At 20.0% G+C, this 26640-nt stretch overlaps 4 protein-coding genes across 4 annotated transcripts; all 4 read left to right on the top strand.

Moving 5' to 3' along the window:
- Positions 1–2365: 2365 nt before the first annotated feature.
- On the top strand, positions 2366–5959 carry PRSY57_0903300 (mitochondrial carrier protein, putative; the record flags this gene model as incomplete). The annotated part of the gene is made up of 1 exon (XM_012907272.2): positions 2366–5959. One exon carries the CDS (start codon positions 2366–2368, stop codon positions 5957–5959), a length of 3594 nt encoding a protein of 1197 aa, XP_012762726.2.
- A 2307-nt stretch (positions 5960–8266) lies between these two features.
- On the top strand, positions 8267–14901 carry PRSY57_0903200 (nucleoporin NUP100/NSP100, putative; the record flags this gene model as incomplete). Its single annotated transcript, XM_012907271.2, has 3 exons — positions 8267–14281; positions 14415–14645; positions 14779–14901. The coding sequence occupies 3 exons, from the start codon at positions 8267–8269 to the stop codon at positions 14899–14901; spliced, it is 6369 nt and encodes a 2122-aa protein (XP_012762725.2).
- Positions 14902–15862: 961 nt separating this feature from the next.
- On the top strand, positions 15863–16708 carry PRSY57_0903100 (hypothetical protein; the record flags this gene model as incomplete). Its single annotated transcript, XM_012907270.2, has 1 exon — positions 15863–16708. One exon carries the CDS (start codon positions 15863–15865, stop codon positions 16706–16708), a length of 846 nt encoding a protein of 281 aa, XP_012762724.2.
- Positions 16709–18301: 1593 nt separating this feature from the next.
- Positions 18302–26334, top strand: PRSY57_0903000 (copper-transporting ATPase, putative; the record flags this gene model as incomplete). The annotated part of the gene is made up of 3 exons (XM_020114762.1): positions 18302–25637; positions 25810–26155; positions 26313–26334. The coding sequence occupies 3 exons, from the start codon at positions 18302–18304 to the stop codon at positions 26332–26334; spliced, it is 7704 nt and encodes a 2567-aa protein (XP_019970462.1).
- Positions 26335–26640: the final 306 nt, after the last annotated feature.

Here is a 26640-nt window from a genome sequence, read left to right as displayed (position 1 = left end):
TGGAAATTCTTTTAATATATAAAATATAAATATAGGACAAATAAAATTTTATTTAGAAATAACTTTAAAGGCATTTATAAAAGATATATTTTATTTTTATATATTTAACGTAATATGTAAAAAAAAAATGCTTATAAATATACAATATATATATTATATTTTTTTCTTCATAAAAAATAAAGGACACTTTTTAAATATTTATGACATATATATATATATATATGTGGTTATATGATTTTTTTTTTTTTAAGTTTACATATATTTGTTTAAGAAAAAAAGTTCTTTGTTCCTATTTCCTATGTGTACTTATAAATAAGCGTCTTTAAAGATTATAAAGCATCTTTAAATTTATAATTTTTCTTTTTCTTTTTTTTTCAAGATATATAATATTATATAAATATGAATTTTATGTTTTTTTTCCAAATTTTATGTAACTTTAAAAATTTTACTTTTGTAAACTAATATAAATACCTTTTTACATTTTCATTTCTTGTTTATATTTTTCATTTTATTTATAAAAAGTTACGTTATAATTCAAAGTATTAAATTATATACATATATATATATATATATATATTTTTTTCATATTGTGAGCCTGAATATAATATTTTTAATTATAACCATATTAATATAAATGTAGTAATAATATAAAAATAAAACACCGTATATAAAAATATTTAAACAATATAACTTAATTGACGTATCATATTTCTTTTTATATATACATATATAAATATATATATATTATATATTATATATATATATATATATAATAATTTATATGTAATTAATATTTAAATTATAATTTATATACTAAAAAATTATTTTTAAGGTATATTATTATTTCTACCAAAAAAATTATGAAGGATCTATTTCATTTTGTTTAATAAAAAGATAAAATGTTAAATAATTAAATAAAACAAAAATATCAATTGTAGATATCAATATATAATATATATATTATTTCTTTTTTAATTTCATGCATTTTGTGCTATAATATGCTACATATATTATTATATATTTCTTTATAATGTTATTTTTAATTTATAATATATACTAATTTTTCTTATATTCTTAATACATGTATATATTATAGAAACTTATAATTATATACGTTTATATATATATATATATATATATATATATATATATATGTTGTAATATATAAAAGAAAAATATAATAATAATAAATAATATATATATTATAAAATATTATATATATTATATGATATTAAAATATCTATACGTGGTATATATTTTTTTAATTTATAATAAATATATTGGTTTATTTTGTAATATATATATATAATATATATATATTACATATTTATATAATAATTAACATATTATATATTTTTATGTCATTATATTTTATATATTATAAAATAAAGGGTAATTATAAATACTATATATTTATTTGTATAAATTTTTTTAAAATGAAATAACAAAGTCCATAATTTTATTTAGTACATTTAAAGGTTATTAATATATATATATATTATTGTCGAAGATATACAATGTAATAAAAAATATGTTCTATATTTATATATATATTTTTGTTTAACTATAAAATACAAGAATATGTGTTTTATAAATAATATATGTATTATATATATATTATTATATGTTTTTTTCTTTTTCCTTTTTCCTTTTTCCTTTTTCTTTTTTCATTTTATTTTTTTTTTTTTTTTAAATATATGTGAGGCCTTTGATTTATATAAAATTAAGTATATTTTCACTTTGGATTTTAATTGTATATTATTCATAATTTATTAAAAATTTATTTTATTTTATTTTTTTATATGTTTCTTATTTTTATTTTTTTGTGTTTTTAATAAGTAACCAATTTGAATGATAGATATGTAATTATTTTTAAAAATATTATCATATATTTATAAGAATACATCATGACGATGGAAATAAATGGAAAGAAAGGAATTATTTAGAATATATACTAATTATGTTATATATTATTTTGAAAGTAAATAAATAAATAAATAAATAAATAAATAAAAATATATATATATATATATAGTAAAATATAAAAGTTATTCTATATTATAATATTTATACAAATAAGTATATATTTTAACATTTTTAATTTGTATTTGTATAGTGAGACATATTAACATATATGTAATTATATGATATATTATGTTAATGTTCATTTATATATTTTAAAAATTCATGTTTATGTTATTAAACAGAAAAGTACATATGTATATTAAAATAAAATTTGGGAAAAATGATTCATCAGAATTTTACCTAATATCAAATTAATTAAATATATATATATATAATAAATAAATAAATATATATATATATATATATATATATACAATATAGTTATATAGAGATATACAACATGAACGAATTATCAGTAAATGATGCGTTTGATGATATTGAAATAGAATCCTTTGATTTTATATGGGAAGAATGGGAAGAGTATAAAGGCGATGTGCCCTTATGGCAACATATTTTTTGTGGTAGTATTGCAGGTTTAATGGAACATGTTTTTATGTATCCTTTGGATACTTTAAAAACATATTTTCAAACAAATGGTTATATGAAATATAATATGATATATGATAATTGTAATACAATAAATAATAATAATAATAATATATATAGCGGTAATAATAGTTCATATAAAAATACTTGTGATAAAAATTATAAAGATATGAATAACCATAGAAACATGCAAACATTTAAGAGGAATTTTTGCTCATCAACGAATTGTGATAAGTGTATTATAAATAATTTTTGTAAGTATAAAGCCAACTGTTATAATGTTATGGCAGCTTTACATACAAAAAATAATAGATATATTCATAATATTGCTGAGCCGTTAAAAAATATGGCAAATTATAAAATAAACACAACAAATAATAATAATGTTAACAATATTATTAATAATAATAATAATAATAATAATAAGAGTCGTAATATTTTTTCTCATACGAAACAATATAGGAATGTTACATATGTAGTAAATAAGAAAATGCAACAAAATTTGTTTAATAATTATATAGGAAATAAATGTATTAACGATCCTTTTTGTTGTAGAACAAAAACAAATATATTAAATATGAAAAAGGATATACATAAATTTTGTCATTTATCAAAAGAGAAATATAATAATGTATTTTATCAAAATGATCCTTACCATCCAAATATTTATGATGGTAGGAAGCGGAAAACGCAATGTAGAAATAAAAATAATATCAATTTTTTTAAAAATCATGTACATAAAAAATATTTTCATTCATTAGATGATCAAATATGTCATAGTAAAATTAAAGAATATATGAAAAATTTACAAAAATTTAAAAATTATACATGTACTAAAAATATGAAACGCCATTTGTATTCAAGTGTTCCTTTTTTCAATTTGAACAATAAAGGAAACAAAAGTATAACTTTACCATATAAGGAGATTCGATCAAAATATATTTTAAAAAATGGATATAAAAGAATGTATCAAAGAAATGCTGGCTATTATAAAAATCTGATAAAAATGCAAAGTGAAAAAAATAATAGGCATCAATTATTAGCCCTTAGAAAATATTTAATGAGTGAAAAAAAGTATAACATTATAAAAAATGAACCATTTATTATAAGAAAGAAGAAAAAGATGAGGAATGAATATTTTATAGGTAATATGAAAGGGAGATGTATTATAAATACCTCATTAAATTCGTATACTTTAAAAAGGAATTGTTTAGATTATCATCATTTTGTGAATAATTTAAAAAATATATATTATAGTATTATGAATAAATGTTTTAATATTAAGAATACAATTTTAGTAAATCCTTCTCTTCCTATTAATAATAATAATAATAAGAAGAATAATACCAAGATGGATACTTTTATAAAACTGATAAATAAGTGCTTATATAATAATAATGCACATAAAATAGATAACAAAATATTATTGAGTAATTATTTGAATTTATTTAAACATACAAATTATTCATATTATTATATCTTAAATAATTTTTTAAAAAATAATACCCCATGTACAAGTAGAAACAATGGATGGAATTTTTTTTCGAATTTTATAAATGTATTAAAAAATAAAATAATTACAAATAATAATGTAGATTATATAAGAAATCCAAATGTTAGGAGAAACCATATATTGAAAAATAATTATTTATATTCCTTTTTAAGAAATTATAATAAAAATTTGAAAAGAAATACGCATATGATTTTGAATAAGCTTACTTCATTTAAATATAGTATACCTTATATAAAAAATAAATATAGTAACTTATTAATAAATAATATTAATACTAATAATAATACATATAGTAACAGAAATGTTCTAAATTCAATAAGATATAATAATATTTATAAAAATATTATGCACCCAATATTTTTTCCTGGTTATTATAATACCATTCATTTTAGATATTATAATTATTTTTCTAAAATTGTAGATGACAAGGATAAAGGAAAAAATAAGAATATCATAAATATATCAGCAAAACGAAATAATTGTAGTAGTATTATAAGAAATAATTTATCAAATTTGTATAAAGGTGTAAATGTTGTAGTGTTAGGTTGTATACCTGCCCATGCATTGTATTTTTCAACCTTTGAATATAGTAAAAAGTATTTTTCAAGAATGACCTCAAATAATTCTTCGTTAAAAATGAATAATAGAAATATTAGTACAGTATCAAATGATATAAAATCTGAAAAATCAAATTTTAAATTATACGATTTGAATTATTTTAGTATAGCTGTATCAGGTTTTCTAGCAACCTTAGTACATGATTTAATTATTACACCAATAGATACATTAAAACAAAGAATACAATTAGGTATAAACAAAAATTCGAAAGAGTCACTTAAATTATTAAAACAAAATGGCATAAGGAGCTTATATTTAAGTTTACCTATTACCCTATTGATGAATATTCCTTATCAAATTATTATGATATGTACGAATGAAAAAATGAAGAAAATATATTTTGAATATATATGTGGTTTAAATACTCAAAATAATAAGAAAATTATGGAAAATAAGATTATAGATAAGGTCCATGATGAAACACGTAATCAAGATAATATCGGTAAGGATATAAAAAATGATACTTACAATATGGATAAAAATGGTACATTCTCATGCAATCAAGAAATGATAAATAAAGAAAATAGGATATACAATTCTGGTACTTTGGAGAAGCATGTTACTTCACAAGAAAAGGAAGATAAAATATTGCAAAGTGTAAAACAAGAAAATGTTAGTAGTAATAATGATATTGTGAATTTTTATGAGGGACAAAGCATATATAATAATGATGCTCATAATATAATACGTGATGATATAAATAAAATGACTCATAAAAATTTAGAAAATAATATTGACAATAGGATAAATTCTAATGAAACCGATATTAATAGGATAGATAATATGACAAATGATATGAACAAACAATGCGATATTTTTTCTATTAATAAAAATAACAATAGTACTGTTTTATATGATCAAATAATGAAAAGATTAGAAATGAATTCATCTAATAAAAATTTTTCATTAAATTTTAATGATAAAATAATAAGACAAGAGTCCTCACCCTTTGAAAAAGAAAATTATAATATGAATTTAAAAAACATATGGATAGATAATTATAAAAACGACTTTTTTAATAAACCCTTTAATCATATTACATCTTATTTTGTGTGTGCTGGAATAGGTGGGGGTATAGCAGCAGTATTAACTAATCCCCTTGATGTCATAAAAACAAGAATTCAAACTGAATGTTTTCAAACTAAAGGTTTTAACTTTTTTAGAATTGTATCAAATATTTATTATAGAGAAGGAATGCGCTCATTTTTCAAGGGCTCTTTAGCAAGAATGGCTTTGTGTATACCTGCATCAGCAGTATCATGGGGTACTTATGAAAGTATGAAGAGATTTTTTAAAATAAATTTTAACACAACGTAGAATTTATAATATATAGGTATATATTTATATATGTACATCTCCGTTTTAAATTATACATGAACACATTCATTATATCCTTTTAAAATAACAATTTTTTTTTTTTTTTTTTTTTTTTTTTTTTTTTTTTTTTTTTGTTTTTTTTTTTAAAGTTTAAATTTTTTTTTTTTTNATTACAAGTTAAATATATATATATATATATATATATATATTTATATATTTATATTATATATTTTGTTATAATAAAAGCAAATCTCATACTAATGTTTGGTTCATATTTTTGGGAAGGGTTTTTTTTTTTATTCCATTATATAAATTTTATATAAATATGTGTGTTATGTATATTGTATATATATTCTTTATATTTATTTTCCAAATGCTTTATTTTTTTGTGCCTTTTTTTAAAAATTTAATAAAAATTTTAAACATCTAAATATCTATCTATCTATATATCTATATATATATATATTAACTTCAAGAAATTATTTTTATAATATTTTTAAATAATAATAATATGTAAATTCATGCATGAAGACAAATTATTAAATTATGGTTATATACATGTACTGTTTATATATATTAAAAAGTTGTATATTTTCTATTCCTCTATATATTTGCCGTTTATATATATATTTATTTCATAATTATTGTATTTAAAAATTATTAATATTATAAAAGGTACATAAATATTTGATGGAATAAATACTTTTCTAGGATTTTAATTTTAAGTGTTCTTTATATTATGATGCCGGTTTAAAGGTTACGAAAAAAATATAAAAATTATATTATATATAAATATAATTTTAATTGACGTTTTTAATTTTTATTTTGTACAAATATAAAATATAATATATTTATAACTTTAATAGATATATAAATATTAATAATTAGTTTATATATATATTTTTTTTTTATTGAATTAAAATAATAAAAAAATACAGCAAAATAAGTAATTAAAAATTTTTTTTTTTTTTTTCTTTTCTATAATTACAGCTTATGCGTAAAAACAATATATTTTATAATATTATTATATTATAGCATATATAATATATGAATAAGATTTTGCATATATAAATACATATATAATATTATTATTTTATATATATATATGTATGTATATATATTTTATATAAAAGCTTAAAGCATTTTTAAAAAAAGAGGTCACAAATTTATTATATATATATATATATATATATATATTATAAAGTATATTTTTTTTTTTTGGTTTTTTTTTTTTTTTTTTTCGTGTTTCATAATATTATATATATTATAATATAATATAATATTATATATATTTTTTATATATTACTGTATTAAAAAAAATTATATATATATATATATATATATATATATATATAAACTATATTAATATTTATTAAAAAAGAAATATATTATTTATATATATATAAATAATTTGTTATATTATGAGCTTGTTTTATTATAATATATTTCAAAATATACAAAATATCAGGTTTTGAAGAAGAAAAAAATATATTATGAAAATTAATGGAATTTATTTATAGTAAAAATTTTAAAGTTTTTTCCTTTATAATGTGAGAAATTTTACAAGAACAAATGAATATATAAAATATATAAAGTAATTATATTATTAAATAACTATTATATATAATATAACAAATATATTGTTGTTTTTTTCCCTTTTTTTTTTCTTTTTTTGTAAAAATAATATTTATTATTATTTATTCTTCAGAATTGTATGAGAAAAAATTATGTAATATTTATTATGAAGAATTATACAATAATAATATGATAATGTTATTGAAAAGAGAAATAAAATATAATATATATTATATGTGTTATTTAGTATTTTTACTTGTATATAATTATTATAAATTTTTTTTTAATGTTTAAAAGTTAATTATTTATTTATTTTTTTAATTACAATATTTATGATATCTTTATTTTATATACACATATATATAATATAAAATATATAATTATATATTGTTTTATATAATTAAATAGTGTCATATGTATTTGTCAAATTTTCATTTTTTTTTTTTGTAAAAAATATAACGATAATATATATATATATATATATATATATATAATTCAAAAGACTGGATGAAACATTTGTATATATATATATATATATATATATATATATATATATGTGCCAATTCAGTTTATATTTTTATGAATATATAATTTTTTTTTTTTTTAAAATGGAATGTATATGTGTTCCTTTTTTTTTTATATAATTATTTTTTTATTTAAAATTCTGATAATATTTTAAAAATATATATATATATATATATATATATTTATGAATAATATAAAGTGGGAAAAATGTTCAACCAAAATTTTAATAATTCTAATTTGAATAAAGGGAACTTTCAAGATTCAAATAATTTATTAAAAAATAAGAATATGTTTATGCAAAATTCATCACAAAATAATAACATATTTGGAACATTTAATCAAAATAATAATGCGAATAAGAGTTTATTTGGGAATAGTAATTTACAATCAAATATTGGTAATACAGATAATTCTCTTTTTGGAGGTTCAAAAATTCAGCAACCTAATAATGCATTAGTAAATAAGAGTATATTTAATTTAGGTGGGAGTAGTGGTACTTCGACCGGTTTAAGTGGTGGGAAAAGTATTTATGATAATATGAATAGTCAATCAAATTTAAATACAAAAAATATATTTGGTTCTACAAATGTAAGTAATAATACACAAGGAAATATGGGTGGTAATAGTTTATTTATGAATGCTAATAATCAAAATAATTTAAATATGAAAAATATATTTGGATCCTCCTCAGGTTTAAATAATCAAACAAGTAATTTAGGTAATAAAAGTATATTTGGAGGTTTACAACCAAGTAATCAAACAACATCATCAAATAATATTTTTGGTAATATGTCATCGAATCAAACTAATTCAAGTAATATATTTGGTAATTTATCATCAACTAGTCAAAATAAATCAAATAGCATATTTGGAGGATTAGGTACTTCTACGAATCAAAGCACTGGTGGTGGGCTTTTCGGAAATACAGGGGCTACTAGTCAAAATAAAACTGGGGGTATTTTTGGTGGATTATCATCGACAAATCAGGCTTCGACAAGTAGTACTAGTATGTTTGGAGGTTTGTCTTCTAATCAAGCCAAACCTACAAACAGTTTATTTGGTGGATTATCAAGTGGAGCAACAAGTAATACTGGTACTCAACAATCTGGTAATTTATTTGGAAGTGCATCAGGAATTGGTCAAAGTAAAGCCGTTGGTGGTATTTTCGGTAACTTATCATCAGCAAATCAAGCTTCTACAAGTAGTAGTAATATGTTTGGTGGTTTATCTTCCAATCAAGCTAAACCTACAAGTAGTTTATTTGGTGGATTGTCTAGTGCTACTACCACAAATACAAGTACTCAACAGTCTGGAAATTTATTCGGAAGTGCTACAGGATTAGGTCAAAATAAAACTGGTGGTGGTATTTTCGGTACCTTGCCATCAGCAAACCAAACTTCGACAAGTAGTAGTAATATGTTTGGAGGTTTATCGACCAATCAAGCCAAACCTACAAGTAGTCTATTTGGAGGAATGTCAAGCGGCACAACGGGAATAACAACGAATACTACTGCACAGTCAGGTAATTTGTTTGGTGGGACTGGAACTAGTCAGAATAAAACAGGTAATCTTTTTGGAGCATTACCAGGAGCTAATCAAACATCCACAACAAGTAATATATTTGGAGGTTTATCTTCTGCACAAAGTAAACCTACAAGTAACATTTTTGGTACTATGGGAACCACAAGTGCGACTACAACAGCAGCATCAACTAGTAGTAATATATTTGGTTCTACTGGTGGTTTGAATCAAAGTAAACCATCTACAGGTAATGTTTTTGGATCATTACAAACAATGACTCAACCAGGAAGTACAAATATGTTTGGAACAACACAAGGAACATCTCAAGGTTTAACAAGTAATAATATGTTTTCATCAAGTACTGTACCTGGAAGTAGTCAAAATAAATTTACTAATATGTTTGGAACGTTATCTGGGACTACTGGAAGTACACCCATGGGTACATTAACAACGCCTAGTAGTAGTACAACTGCAACTACTGGATTAACGGGTACAGGTGTAGGGGGTACATCTGGTACAAGTAATATATTTGGAAATGTATCAGGGGGTAGTAGTTTTGGTAATTTAAGTGCAAATAAGAATATATTTGGTTCAACGGGTACAGGTATGACATTAAGTACTGCAAGTACAAGTTTGAGTCCTAGTGTAGGTACTTCCTTAGGCCAAAATTTAGGTGGCGCCATGACATCTACTTTGAATACTAATTTAACTACTCCTGGTTTTGGTCAAAGTGGGGGTAGTAACATTTTTGGTAATTTAGGTGGTACAGTAACTAGTAATATAGGTAGCACAACTACTCCTACCCCTAGCAGTAGTACTTTATTAGGTAGTACATTAACAAGCGGATTAAGCACGACTACAGATACTGCATCAAAGAATTTTTTATTAGGTGATAAAAATGCTCTCACGATTAGTCCACTAGGTGGAACCTCAACATTACCTACGAGTAGTACTAATTTGACTATGCAAACAGGAACAGGTTTAACAAGTAGTACACCTAATATTTTAATAAATGATCAACCGAGAGTTGTGAGCAACCTGAATCTTGTTAATGAATTGAAGAGAGATAAAGAAAGTAATTTGAGGAGTACGGATAATTTCCATGGTTTACATGATGAGTTAACTATTACAAAAAAGAAAGAAAGTATTTTTGACAAGATATATAATGATGATATAGATAATGAAGAGGAGGAAGAAGAAGATGAAGAAGGTGGATCAAGTGGTGGATTATTTTATAATTATATAAATTTAATAATTAATGATAATATAAATAATATTCAAAAAAGTACATTAACCTTATTAAATGATCATGATTCATTAATGTGGGATAATTTTAAAAGTCATATATTTAAGAATTTTGTTGATTATCTAGTAAATTTTAAACAAAAAAAAAATCAAAAGATGATAAAGGGTAATGTATTAGATTTAGATCAACATGAATTTCAAATATTAATTTGGTTATATAATGTAAATTCAACCAAGTTGAATTTTATACCTTTTAAAAGTTTCTATTATTTATTACTAAGTGAAACTAATTTAAATTATTCTAAAGTCTTAATAGGAGGATCTGATAAAAAAATATTATTAGATAATTTTATAGAAGTTAATGATCATTATTATATTAATTCAAATAATGATATATTTAAGTCACAATTAAATAAATATCGAAATAGTTCATTGCATAGAGATGAATATAATAGTTCTTTAGATATCGATTCTATGTATAAACAGTTATTAAAAGATATATTGAATAGTTTATTAAATATGAATTTGTCCATAACAAAGGAAAATATCAGAAAGAATATGAAAACAGAAAATTTGAAAAATGGTAATGAGGGAAAAGGTGCAGGGGTAGAAATAAAAAAAAAAAGAGTTGATGAGAAAAAAAAAAAAAAACGAACAAGAGGAAAAAAAAAAAAAAAAAGGGTTGCTAAATATAAAAGTGAAGTTAATGAGGATAGTTATGAAGAAGAAAATAGTTATGAAAGTGATGACAATGATGAAAATGTTAATGATAATGATGAAAGTATTGATGATAATGATGAAAGTGTTGATGATAATGATGAAAGTGTTGATGATAATGATGAAAGTGTTGGTGATAATGATGAAAGTTTTGATAATAATGATGAAAGTGTTGATGATAATGTTGAAAATAATATAAATACAAGAAAGATGGTAAGAATTCCCCAATTTAGATATGAAAATATTTTACTAAATTATTTATTTGGTACCCTTCAACATTTACATGATAAATTTTATAAAATCGAGATAAGCAATTATGTTTCAAAAGATTTAAATCAAATAGATGAATATTTCCTTGATGCGAAATCGAATGCTATATTTTCATATTGTTATAATAATTTTTATAAGAATGAGATGGATAAAGAGAATAGTACTATTCATTTTTTTTTTTATTTAGTTAATATTATGTTTCGATGTGGTAATTACATTGGTTTAATACAGATAATAAAACTTGAAGAATTTATAAAAAATTTGAATATTGATAATTATTTATATGATTTTGTAATATTATTAATAAGAATATTATTATTAATTTATAATAAAAAGAATACGATGAATATTTTTGAAGATATGAAAGTTGATATTGATTGTAGTGATATATTTAAGAAGAAAATCCACATGTCAAATATAATAAATTTTTTTCATTCAATTATATATTTATGTATAAATAATATATATGCATATGATTTGTTATGTATATTATTTTCTGATATATTTTGTAAAAGAGGAAATATGTATACTAATCGTGATAAGAAAATAGCTATGAAAAATATATTTTTTTATATTAGAAAGAAGAATGGTACAATTAATAATAATACTACTAGTAGTAATAATAATTATAATAATAATAATAATAATCATCATGGTGCAAGTATTTTTCATAGTGCTTCTGATGACGATTTATTGGCTGATAAGAATTATATTAAAGAAATAAGAAATAGATATATGAATTATGATTATAATAATGATAAGTTAATGATGAATGGTTCGCTTCGTAAGAATCGTCGTCATCCAAATAATAGTAATAAAGATGGTAATATATATTATAATGATACTATAAATGATAGTAGTAATGATGATTATGGAGAAGATGAAGCTGATGATGGATATAATAGTAGAGATCATGATAAAAAGAATAAAAAAAAAAAGAAGCCATTTTTTTTTGATATGATTAGTAATATGCTTCAAAAGCCTAAAACCGTAAAAGAATATGAGAATGATTTTAATAATAGTATGGATATAAATGATGAAGTGAATAAAGGAATATATAATCTTCGCAAAAGTACTTTTTCAAAAAATCCTAATGATATTTACTTAGGTGTTACTAATAGACATGCCTTTAATTTTCAATATTGTAATATTGAAACAAGTATATGGATAGAATTATGTTTATTTTTATCAAAGAATTTTAATATATATGGAAGTAAATTTATAGATAATTTTGATATAATAGATACTGATGTGTTATATTGTGAAGAAGAAAATGTATCACATATAAATGATACAAAATGTCGAAGAGAACGTATAAATAAAAGAATTGAAGTTTTATTTATAACTATATCAAATTATATTATTAACGAAAATAAAGAATATTTATATATATGTTCTAAACTTAAAGTAGATGAAGTTATGAATAATTTTTTAATTAATGATGGAAAAATATCTGAAAAATTAAAAGGAAATATAAATAAGGTATTAAAAAATAATTTCTTATTATATATAAAATTATTTTATTATTTATTATTAGTTGGTAATATATATACAACTATTGTATTTTTATCTTGTATTTCAAATAATGTACAAAGAATTTTATTAGTATTAAGTATCTTTTTACATAATAATAATATTTTTGAAAACCATTTATTAAATAATATAAAAATGAAAACATTACAGTATTTAAAATTTAGAAATGATCACAATAGTATATTAGATACATCTCATGATATCACAGATGTACCTAATTCAGAAAACAAATTTAATTTAATATTATTAAGTATGAGTAATGTGGATTTACCTTTTGATCATTTTGTTTTACGTAATAACAATATTAATATATTATTGAAAATAACATATTTATTAAATTTAAAAACTAATATTAGTATTAAATTATTAAAAAGTATTGTACAAGAAAATCAGGATATATTATTACATGAAAGTGTAATTGGACATATAAATAATGATGGGAATATATTTTATGGAAAGTTGCATGACTTTTTATTTTTATTTAAAAATAAAATTAAAATAAGAAAAGATATTAAATGTTTTTTCTTAATGTATTATATATTATATAAACAAAATGTTTCAAATAACATTTTATTAAAGACAAGACAAAATGAAATGGATGATGAATATTTATATAAATCAAGAAATTTTAAATTTGTACATAATAAAAATATTAATACATTAAATAAAATTTCTTTAGATAATTCTTTAATAAGTGTACATTCATCTATTCTTTATAAAATATCCCAATTTTATGCAATCCTGGCTTATTTTGCAAACCAAAGGAAAAATTATATAATATCGTTCATATGTTATTATATTTTAAAAGATGAAGACAGTGCAATCAATTCATTAATAAGAATATATAATGACGAGTTGATATATTATTTTCATAATAATGAGAAGGAGTATAATTATATTCGTAAATGTGCCTTTAGATTTTTCCACCTCGCAAAGGTAAAATGATATATATAAATATATACATGTGTATATGTTATAAATTAATTTGATATATTATAAAGTATATTTTTTTGCATCATTTATAATATATATATATATATATATATATGTATATTTTTTTTATTTTTAGAATATGTGGCCATCCAATGTCAAACTCGAATCTATTGAGAATAAGTCTTATCTCATTTTATGCATTTTATTTATGAAAAAGAAACTGTTCGAAGAGGCCTTTGTTATTTTTTCAACCAATTTGGTACCTGATAATATGCTTGAAAAGTTGTCAACGGCTGATTATTATAATATTGATCTCTCTTCAAATTTTTTAATGACATTAAAGGAATTATGCACACAAAATTATAGGGTAATAATATATATATATATATATATATACATATATTTTATCTGTGTATATATTTAATTCGACATATATATTTATCAATATGATAATATATCTTTTATATACGATAAATTATTTATTTTTTATTTTTTTGTAGATTGATGAACTTGTGAGTAAACCAGCATTGAAGGCAATCATTAAATTTTTAAATCCAATAAAAGATAAATTGGATCCACAAATTGTTGAAAGTATTAATTATTTGGATGAAATAAATTATTGAAACTACATTATTACTTCTTTTTTTTTTTTTTAACACATATAAAAAAAATAATATATATGTATATTAATTTTTATTATATATATTATTATAATTTTTTTTTTATTTTTTTTTTGCATTTGTTAATTTATAATGAAATACTTTTATATATAAAGTTAAGGACACATATTACATTTTATATGTTAATACTTTAAATTTGTATATGTATCCTTAATATATGTATTTTGTATATGTGAAAATAAAATTTATTCTTAAATATATTCACATAATTACTTATATATTTATATTTATATTATATTATTATTTTTTTTTTTTTTTTTTTTTTTAAACACCATATATATAAAAATTATGAAAAAAAAAAAAAGATTAATTATTAATAAAATTAAATTATTAGCATATATAAATTGATATAAATATAAAGCCATCTTATTGAAATATTGAAAGGGAATATAAAAACACATTTGGCCTATCTATTTTCACATACACAAACATGTATATATGTATATTATTTATTTATTATGACACAAAATACTCTATAATAAAATACACACAAGATTATCTAATATATTATGAAAAATAATTTAATTTTTTTTCATTTTACCATGACGTGAATAGATAAATATATAATATATGTTTTTTTTTTTTTTTTTTTTTTTTTTTTTCTTATATATATATAATATAATACATTATCGCTCATAATATATTTTTCTTTTTTGTACGTTAAAAAGTGTTATTTGTTTTAATTGTCATAACATATTACTATTATATATATATTTTTTCTTCATTTTTATGAATTCCCTTGTAACATTTTGGGGAACAAGAAATGAGAAAAAAAAAAAAAAAATTATAATAATATATAAATAATTAAATAAATATTTATTATATATATTATAATGTATATATAAAATATATATATATATATATATATATATATTTATTTATTTATCTCGTTTTAATTATTATTATGTTGAAGTCATGCAAAATGCTGAAGATTTTATATTGTAATAAAATAATCACAAAAGGCTTGTGTAGTAAAGGATTCATATATAAGAGGATATATTTTCGTAATTTTAATTCTATTATTAAAAGTGAGAACAAAGTTGATAATAAATATATTTATAATATATATAAATTAAACGACATATATTATAACAATTTGAAGATAATAAATAATTATGATGAATTTTACAACTTAATAATAAAGAATGAATATTTTAAAGACTATGCACAAATAAGAAATAGATTTTATAAGGAAAAGAATGATATAATAAATAATGAGAATACATGTGATGATACATTGTATAGTGATAAGAATATAATGGGAAAAAAAAATACAATATTAAATGATGCAGCAAATAAAAGAATAGAAGAAGATAGTGATAAAAATATTATTAATTCTAATGATTTACAAGTATTATATTTTGGTTGTTATGATAATAATAATAGTATAATATTATTTAATAAATTTAAAAGTATTATTGAAAAAAATAAAAAGTTACAATTTTATTTTATTGATGTTAATTTATGTCCACAAGGTTCTTATAATTGTAATATTATTTTTGTACCTACAGTTATGCTAATATATAAAAATCATATATACAGAAAAAAATTGGAAATTAATTATGATCAACCAGTGGATGATAATTACTTAAATGACTTCTTATCAAAAGTACAACAAAGTATTGATTACTTCCATAAATACAATAATAAATATATATATTCTTTAAAAAAACAAAGCAATTATTTGAATACCAAATATATTGATATAGATAATCAAAACATTCACAAGGAAAACTGGAATACCTTTTAAAATAAATAAATATATATGTATGTATGTATGTATGTATGTATATATATAAATACATTATGTAATATATTTTAAATTTTAGGTTCCAAAGGCAATATTTTCAATTACATATAAAATAAAGTATATTCAAACGATTTGAATATATTTAATATTGGAAATTTTATATATGTTTAAGGTATTTCATGTAGTGAGAAGATGTGTAATTTTTAATATATTTCATTATGTGACACATATATATATATATATTTATATTATATTTATATAATTAAAAAAGAATTTAAAAAAAAAAAATAAATACTTATTTGATATATAAAACTAAAAGTTATTTCTAATAAAACAGGGAAATTTTTTTTTACTTAATTTAAAATTTATAACATATAATTTTTCTTAAAAAATAAAATAAATGTATACATGTATATATAATATATATAATATATATACTTTTTTTTTTCTCTTTTTTTTTTTTTTGAGAAAATTATAAGGTGCTCAGATATTTTATATTATGTACATATAAATATATATATATATATATATAATATTATATTAATGCATGTATGTATTTAACTATTTCCCAACCATAATTCAATTTAATTTAAAACAAAATTAGTACGTATTAAGAAATGTCCTTATTTTTTTTTTTATACGTTTATCATATATATTAAAAAAAAAGAAAAAACAAGATAATAATAATACTTATATATAGCATACATAATTATATAAGCATATATAGTTAATAATATACATTATCCTTATACACATTGAAATATTTATTTATTCTTAAAAAGAAAATTTACATATAAATATATTATTATATGCTTAATTTTCTTTTTTCTAATTTTTTTTTCTTTTTTGTATAATTTTATTTTTCAAATGTATTTTAATATAACCTAATTGTGTTCCAGTACATTTTTTTATTTTTTATTTTAATATTTATTTTTTATCCTATACATTATACATATATATTATTTTATATATTATAAATATTATGTGTATCCTTTTTTTTTTTTTTTTTTTTAAACCCTTTTAAGATACTATATTGTTAAGAATTATAAATAAATAAAATATAATATATATATATATATATATAAATACAATAGGGGCATTTTTTTATTTTTTGCTTGTATCCATATTTTGTATGCTTTTTAAAAATAATGAATATATTTGTAATTATTCAAATATTTAAATAAATAAATAAATAAATATATATATGTATATTACTCATTTTGAGTGTATTCTTAATGTAAGGGTAAATGGAAAAGTTATCTTTGTTAGTTATCAAAATTATATTTTAAAAAAGAAATATATTTTACCTGCTTGTGTACGGTGTTTATATTTTATATAGTACCATAATAAAAAAAAATATATAGATTTGTCATAATTTTTTATTAACCATCAACTAGCTAGACTAAATATATAACATAAAAATAATATAATATAATATTATATTATATTATATTATATATTTATAGTACAACTCACATATGTAATACATACATATATATATATATATATATATATATATTTATTTATTTATTTATAATTATTTTTTCCCCCTTTCCTTTTTTTTTTTTTTATTCATTTATTTTTATTGTTATTATGGCTAAATTGTCATTAACTATTAACAATGTTGATGATGGTTTAAAGCGAAAGATTAAGAAGGCAAAATTTGAGGGTGTTGAAGATCTGAAACATAAAAACAAAAAGCTGACCATTTCTTATAACCCGAAGGTTGTGGATTCTTATGGAGTAATAGAACGTATAAAACATTTGGATATTAATGGTGAAATTTTAAAGGATGATAATGATATAAGTAGTAAGAACGGAAATAGTTTTACTTTTTCCATGTATAAGGAAGGAGTAGAAGAAAATGTTGTTAAAAAGGAGAATATATTTGATGATAATGAGAATATGCAAAATATAAATAATTATAATTATATTGAAAATAATAGTAATAATTGTAATAATTTATATGGTGTAAATAATAGAGATAATTATGATAAATTGGATTGTAATGGTAATAATGCAGATAACACTTTTGATCAGATATACGATTTGAATAATATGGTGAATAATTATTCTTATCCAAATGGTGAAGATCTTTATGAACAGCTTGATAATGCATATGATGATAAGAATTATAAAGAGAATTATAAAAATTATGAAGACAATCATCAAAAATGTGAACAGAATTATAAATCTTATGGAGATAATCATCAAAATCATGAACAGAATTATAAATCTTATGGAGATAATTATCAAAATTGTAATGTGTCTGAAAAAAAAAATGAAAATATAAATTCCAATTATAATAGCACAAATAATAAAGGGGATTTATATGATATAAATTATTATCCTAATCAAGTTGAAAAGGTTGAAGAATCAGAAGGCGTAGACGAGAATAGGAAAAGTAGTAAATTCAGTGTTTTAAATTTATTTAATAATATTAAAAAATCAAAGGATAAGAAAAAAATGAAGAAAGAAATTAAGAAAGATTATTTAAATGAAGATTATAATAATTTAGATAAGAGCATTTTGTTATCTAATGATATGTATAAGAATGTCGAGAATAAAAACTATAATAATAATAATAATAATAATGATAATTATAATAGTAATGATAATTATAATAGTAATAATAATTATTATAGTAATAATAATTATTATTATGATTATAATGAAGAGAAGATGAAGAAAAAGAATTTTAATTTCAGAGACTATGAAAGTTATAGAGATAAACAAAATATTTACATTTGTGAATTAAAAATTTATAATATGACTTGTGATAATTGTGGAAAAAAAATTATTAACTTCTTAAAAGATAAGAAATTAATTTTAGAAGGAAATAGTTTTGCTACAGACAATAAAATAAAATTAAAAATAGATATCTCATCTGATATTATACATTGTAATAATAATGTAAAAATGTTTGTAAATACAATTATGAATGAAATAAAAGAAAGTGGATTTAATAATGATTTATTAGATCTTTATAAAGATGACAAGAATCGTTGTAATTTATCCGAAATAACATTATACATATACAGAGACGATATAATAAAATCATATAAGTTATTAAGAGATATTAAAGGTATTAGTAATGTAGAATATGATTTAAAAAAAGAATATGTTTACTTTTTATATGACCCTGAACTTGTTGGTATACGTTATATTTTAGAAATTTTAAAGAAAAAAAAAAATGTTGATGCTTATTATGATGAAGATAAAGAAAAATATTTTAGAAGTAGTCAAAATAATGAAACAAATAATACCTGGAAATTAATTGAATTGTCTATTTGTATTTTTGTAAGTATTATCATTATTGTTTTGAATAATTATCAAATGAATATGGGTTCTATGAATGGTTTTTATTCTTATACACAAAAAATTTTCAATAATAGTAATAAAATGGATACGGATAATATCAAGCATCCATCTATTTATGACAATATAGGAAATGGTACCCTTGTTGATCAATCGACATTAGATATATATTTGGAAAATGTAACAAAAGAAAAGATGTTACATAAATATGTTTATAAACAAAGTCGTCGTGATGAAAAAGGAACATTTTTTATTAATTCAAATTTTAAATTTATTAAGAAAAATAAGGATTCCCCTATAAATAGAAAATCGGTAGATGATGATATAAAGAAAGGACAAATTTTAAGTGCTAAAAAAAACAAAAGTATAGAATATAATAATACTATTAATATGGTAAATGATCAAATTGATGCAAGTCATTATAATAATCAAGAAGGTTATAAGGACCATTCATTGGATAATGAGAATAACGCGTCTAAAAATATAGAATATACAAATTCAGAAAATAGGAGAAAGAATTATATATTGAATGAAAAAGATGATGATAATAATAAGGAAAAAAATATAAATAATAATGATAATAATAATGATGGAAAAAATGATAATTTTAATAATGACTACAATAAGGATGATTATTATGATGACGAACATTATGATATTATCCCCATTGGTGATTTCAGAAAAAACGATATATCAGAAAAACAACCCGATAATAAAAAAGGTGATAATACAAAAAATGGATATTCTAGTTTTAGGAAACATATTAATACTAATCTAAAGAACAAGAATAATAAAAATGAGTCCGATGGAGAAGAAGAAAAAGGTAATATAGATGGTATATATATTCTTAAACAAAAAAATCATAAAAAAGATATGATTAAAGGGGAAGAGGAAAATAAAGATAATTTTTCAAAAAAAGAGGAAAAGTCGGATAATGAAAATTCAAATGAAGAAATTGATAAGAATTATAATTATTTGAAAAAAAAAGAAAAGAATCATAATAGTTCAAATGATGGGGATAATATAAATGATAGTTTGTTAAAAGAAAACGTAAAGGAAAAAGAAATACATGAAAGTAGTTCAAATGAACAAAAAGATAACTATTTGAAAAAAAAAGAAAAGAAAGATAATAAAAATATAAGTGTTGAAAATAATGATAATTTTTTGAAGAAGAACGAAATGAAGGATGTAAATAATGAAGATGAAGAAAATAGGGAAAGCACTAGCTTATTGAAGAAAAATAAAAAGAAAGATAATAAAAATATAAGTGTTGAAAATAATGATAATTTTTTGAAGAAGAACGAAATGAAGGATCAAAATAATGCACATGTAGGAAATAATGTAGGTGATATTGTTTTGAAAAAAGAAGAAAAGAAAGATAATAAAAACACAAATGACGAAAATAATGAGAGTGATAATTTTTTGAAGAAGAACGAAATGAAGGACCAAAATAATGCACATGTAGGAAATAATGTAGGTGATATTGTTTTGAAAAAAAAAGAAAAGAAAGATAATAAAAATATAAGTGTTGAAAATAATGAGAATGGTAATTTTTTGAAGAAGAACGAAATGAAGGATCAAAATAATGCACATGTAGGACATAATGTAGGTGATATTGTTTTGAAAAAAAAAGAAAAGAAAGATAATAAAAATACAAATGACGAAAATAATGAGAGTGATAATTTTTTGAAGAAAAAGGAAAAGTTATATAATAATAGTTCAAATGAACAAAATGAAGAGAATGAAAATTTTCTAAAAAAAAAGGAAAATACTGATAATAAAAATACAAATAGCCAAGATAAGCAAAATGCTATTTTTTTAAAAAACCAAAAAAAGAAGGATGATAAAAATTCCAAGGAAGAAAATGATGAAAGTGATAACTTTCTGATGAAGAAAGTAAGAACAGAAGATAAAAATACAAATGGTCACCATAAGCAAGATGATATTTTTTTAAAAAATAAACAAAATGATAATGTCAAAAGTTCACATGATCAAGATAACCAAAATGATGATACATTTTTGAAGAAAAAAAAAATAAAAGATAAGAATGATAATTCCAATGATGAAGGAAATGTCAGTTCACTAATGTTAAGTAAAAAAGAAGATGAAAATAAATCCAAAAATAAAAAGTGTGATACAAATAATTCAAAAGATAATATAGGTGAAGACAACCTTCGGGTGAGTAAAGAACAAGATGGTAAGGATGAACAAGATATTAAAGGTGATAAGGATGAACAAGATGTTAAAGATGATAAGCATGGACAAGGTGTTAAAGGTGGTAAGCATGGACAAGATGTTAAAGATGATAAGGATGAACAAGATGTTAAAGGTGGTAAGCATGGACAAGATGTTAAAGATGATAAGGATGAACAAGGTGTTAAAGGTGGTAAGCATGGACAAGATGTTAAAGATGATAAGGATGAACAAGATGTTAAAGGTGGTAAGCATGGACAAGGTGTTAAAGGTGGTAAGCATGGACAAGATGTTAAAGATGTTAAAGATGGAGAAAATGAAAATGACTCATATGACGAAACAGAAGAAGATAATTTTTTGATGAAGAAAAAAGAAAAAAAAGATGAAAACAGTACAATTGATGAAAAAGAAAATATAGTTATGGGTAAAAATAAGAATAGTGAAATATCCAATGAAGAAAATAATGCTACTTATGAAAATGAAAATATTTTTATGAATAAAAATAAAAGTTATAATAATTCCTATAAAAATGAAGGAAATGATGATTTTCATTTTTCTTTTAATAATTTATTTTACAAATTAGGTAATTATAGTATTTATTTAGATATGGACACAAAAATTGTTAAAAGTTTATCATTAAGATTATTTTTTATTTTTGTATTAAGTTCTTTTGTATATATATATTATGGATTTAGTTTTGTATTGAATGGATATAAGAATTTAAAGAATAATATGATAAATATGAATGTTTTAATTTCAATTAGTTCCTCTTTTTCTTATTTTTATTCTTTATTACTTTTATTATTTTGTTTAATTTTTTCAATTGATTTAAATGGTATTCCTTTATATTTTGATTCATCAGCATTGTTGATCTGTATAATGAAATTTGGGTGTGAAATAGAAAATTTTCTAGTTAGCTTTTCCAAAAAAAAAATGGAGGATTTATATGAAAGTACGGCAAAAAATGTATACATATTGGAGAAAAAAAATAGATATTATCAAGACGAGGAAGGAAATTTTAATAGTAATATGCCAATAAAAAGTATGTCTAATATAAGCAAGGCGTTTAGTAAAGATAATAATAGCAATAATATAATAGTAAATAGTCAAATAAATAGTAATGATATTCTTGAATCTGTTGGAAAAGAAAATATAAAAGTTGATACTTTAAAAAATAATCTATCCTTTTCAACTAGTTCCTTTTTTCTATCAAACCAATTTTTATATGATGATGATGAAATAAATAAAATTTTATCACAAGATATGGATATAAATATAAATGATTATAATATAAATAGTTACCCTGTTCAATTTATTCAAAAGAACGACATATTAATATTTTATGAAGGGTCAACATTATTAATTGATGGTATAAAAATTAATAAAGGAATTTCTTGTGTTGATGAAAGTATGATAAGTGGTGAAAAAAATGCTATTAAAAAATATAAAGGAGATAAAGTATATGCTGGTTCAAAATGTGTGGAAGGAGTAGTCATAATATATGTTAAAGATATATCTAAAGGAAATTATATTGAATATGTAAAACAAACGTTAGATGAAATAAATTGTAAGAAAACTAATTTACAATTATATGCAGATAAAATAGCTAGTATTTTTATACCTTTCATCTTAATATTATGTATTATTGTATTTTTCATTTGGTTTATTTTAACTTTCTTTGATATAGTAAATATAAAAAAAGAGAATTATTTTAAATTAAATCGCTTTCTTTCATGTGTTTTTTTTTCTGTACATTTTTCATTATCTATATTATGTGTGGCATGTCCATGTGCTGTCGGTTTGGCTAGTCCTTTATCGATAGCTATAAGTACTTACATATGCAGTAGTATTGGAATAATTATAAAGAATATTAATATTTTTGAAATTTTCTTAGAATGTAAGCATTTTATATTTGATAAAACAGGTACATTAACAGTAGGCAAACCAGTAGTAAATAAAATATATATTTCAAATAATATTGATTTGTTTATTGATCAATTATTAAAAAATAAATCAGGAAATCATTTATCTGTAAGTTTTAATGATAACAAAAATGCAAAGATGCCTGCTTTGGTTCGTGCAAAAAATGATGAGAAGAAAGTAAAAAAGATGAATAATAATATGAAAGATAATGTGAGTAAGTTATATAGTACTGCTTATTCCATAAATGATAAACCATCAAATGGTTATAATGGATATATAAATAATTTAGATGAACAAGTATTAGAAGGAAACAGAAATATGATGAAAAATAATACGCTAAATTTTGTTGAAAAATTTTCATGTTGTAATAAAAATGTGAACTTTTACTCTTTCACTACGGAAAAGGAATATTTCAAAATAGAAATTAAAAAAACATCAAGAAACAGAGATAAAGTTAAGAAAAAAAAAAAATACATAAAGAATGAAACAAGAAATAATTATGATGAAAGTTCCTTAAGTGGAGATAAAAATTATCAAAATGATCAAAACGATCAAATGGTTTCCAACAGTTGTATGGGTGAAAATAAGTCCATTTTAAATAGCATAGTTTCATTTATTACAGACAAAAATAAAAAAATCAAATATAACAAAATATTAGATAATTCATTAAAGGAACATTTTATTAATAACTCTGATAATTATTTTTCATCAAATGATGATTCATATTATAGTGAAACTACTAGTAATGAAAATGAGCATAACAAATATGATAATATACCAATATCAAATAATATAATGGAGCAACATGATCATTTACAAAATATGTCTTCACCTGTAGAAGAAGAAAATTCATATATGGAAAAAAGTAGTGATTGGTTATACCTCTTTTTAAGCTTAAGTTTAAATATCGAAAAATATAGTAATCATTTGTTTGCTACCTCTATTAATACATATATAAATAATAATTTTTCTATTAACGAAGTATTTGATGTTAATAATTTAAAGAATGAAAAAAATCAAGGTATTAGTTGTATAATAAATGATCTAACAATAACTATTGGTACTTTATTCTTTTGTTATACTAAATATAAAAATATATATTGTAATAAAATACCCATTATTGAAGAAAAGCTAACAGTTAAAAGTATGGAAAGACATATTTATTCATGTGATTGTAATGTTCATAAAACATATCAATATTTATATAGCTATTCGAACAGTAAAAAAAATGAAAGCAATAACATAATTTTTATGTGTATTGAAGGAATTGTCGTTGGATTTTTTACTCTAGTAGACAATATTAAACCCGAGGTTTTTGAACTAATCAATTACTTGAAGAGAGAGAAGAAAAAGGTATATGTCTGTACGGGTGATAATTATATGAATGCTCTTTATATATCTAAAATATTAGGTATAAAAAAGGAAAACGTATCTTCTAATACATTACCCTTAGAGAAGGTACAATTTGTGAAGAAAGTTCAATCAATGAATGACGGTAAGTTGGATCATATAAAAAAATCAATAAATAAATAAATAAATAGATATATATATATATATGTATGTATGTGTTTATATTATATTATATTATATTACGTTGTTTTATTATTTTTTATTTTATTTTTTATTTTTTTTTTATTTTTTTTTATTTTTTTTGTTTATCATTTTAGGAAAAGTTTGTATGATTGGAGATGGAATAAACGACTGTTTTGCCTTAAAAACGGCTGACCTAGGTTTATCCTTATGTACTAGAACTAATGTTGTTATGGATAGTGCTGATGCTTGTATTGTTGATAATAATATAAATGTGATAATAAAATTATTTGAAATAAGTAGAAAAACATTATTAGTAATAAAATTTAATTTTCTCTTTTCTTTTTTTATTAATATATTCTTTATATTATTGGCTAGTGGGGCTTTTTATTCTTTGAATTATGTTTTTTCTCCTTTCCTTTTTACATTCCTAATGTTTTGTAGTTCTATCATAGTTATATTATCATCACTTTCATTAAAATTGTAAGAATATATAAGCTATAAAAATGAAGTCTATGCAACAAAAATGATACTGCATATATGTACATATATATATATATATATATATATATATTTATTTATTTATTTATATGTATATAATAAATGATGTTTTTTATTTTACTTTATTTTTAATGTTCAGGCTTCTCAAGAATATATCATGAGTGAATTAATGGTAGTAAATAATATAATATAGAGGAACAAAATATATATAACTGATAATAAAAAGTAGGGAATAAACAATATTTCATTTTCTCAAGTATATTATTAATTTGGTTCAACAACGTAGATACAGCATCTGGACATATTCATATATATTTGTGTTGTCTTTTTATTGCTCCTAAATATATATATATATATATATATATATGTATATATTATTTTAAAAATAAATTTATGTTAATATTAAATAAAGCATAAAAAATTATTTTTGTTTCTCTTTTTTTTTTTTTTTTTTTTTTTTTTTTTAA

Source organism: Plasmodium reichenowi, chromosome 9 (genome assembly GCF_001601855.1).
Source record: "Plasmodium reichenowi strain SY57 chromosome 9, whole genome shotgun sequence".
NCBI lineage: Eukaryota > Apicomplexa > Aconoidasida > Haemosporida > Plasmodiidae > Plasmodium > Plasmodium reichenowi.
This window is presented reverse-complemented; position numbering and strand designations above follow the sequence as displayed.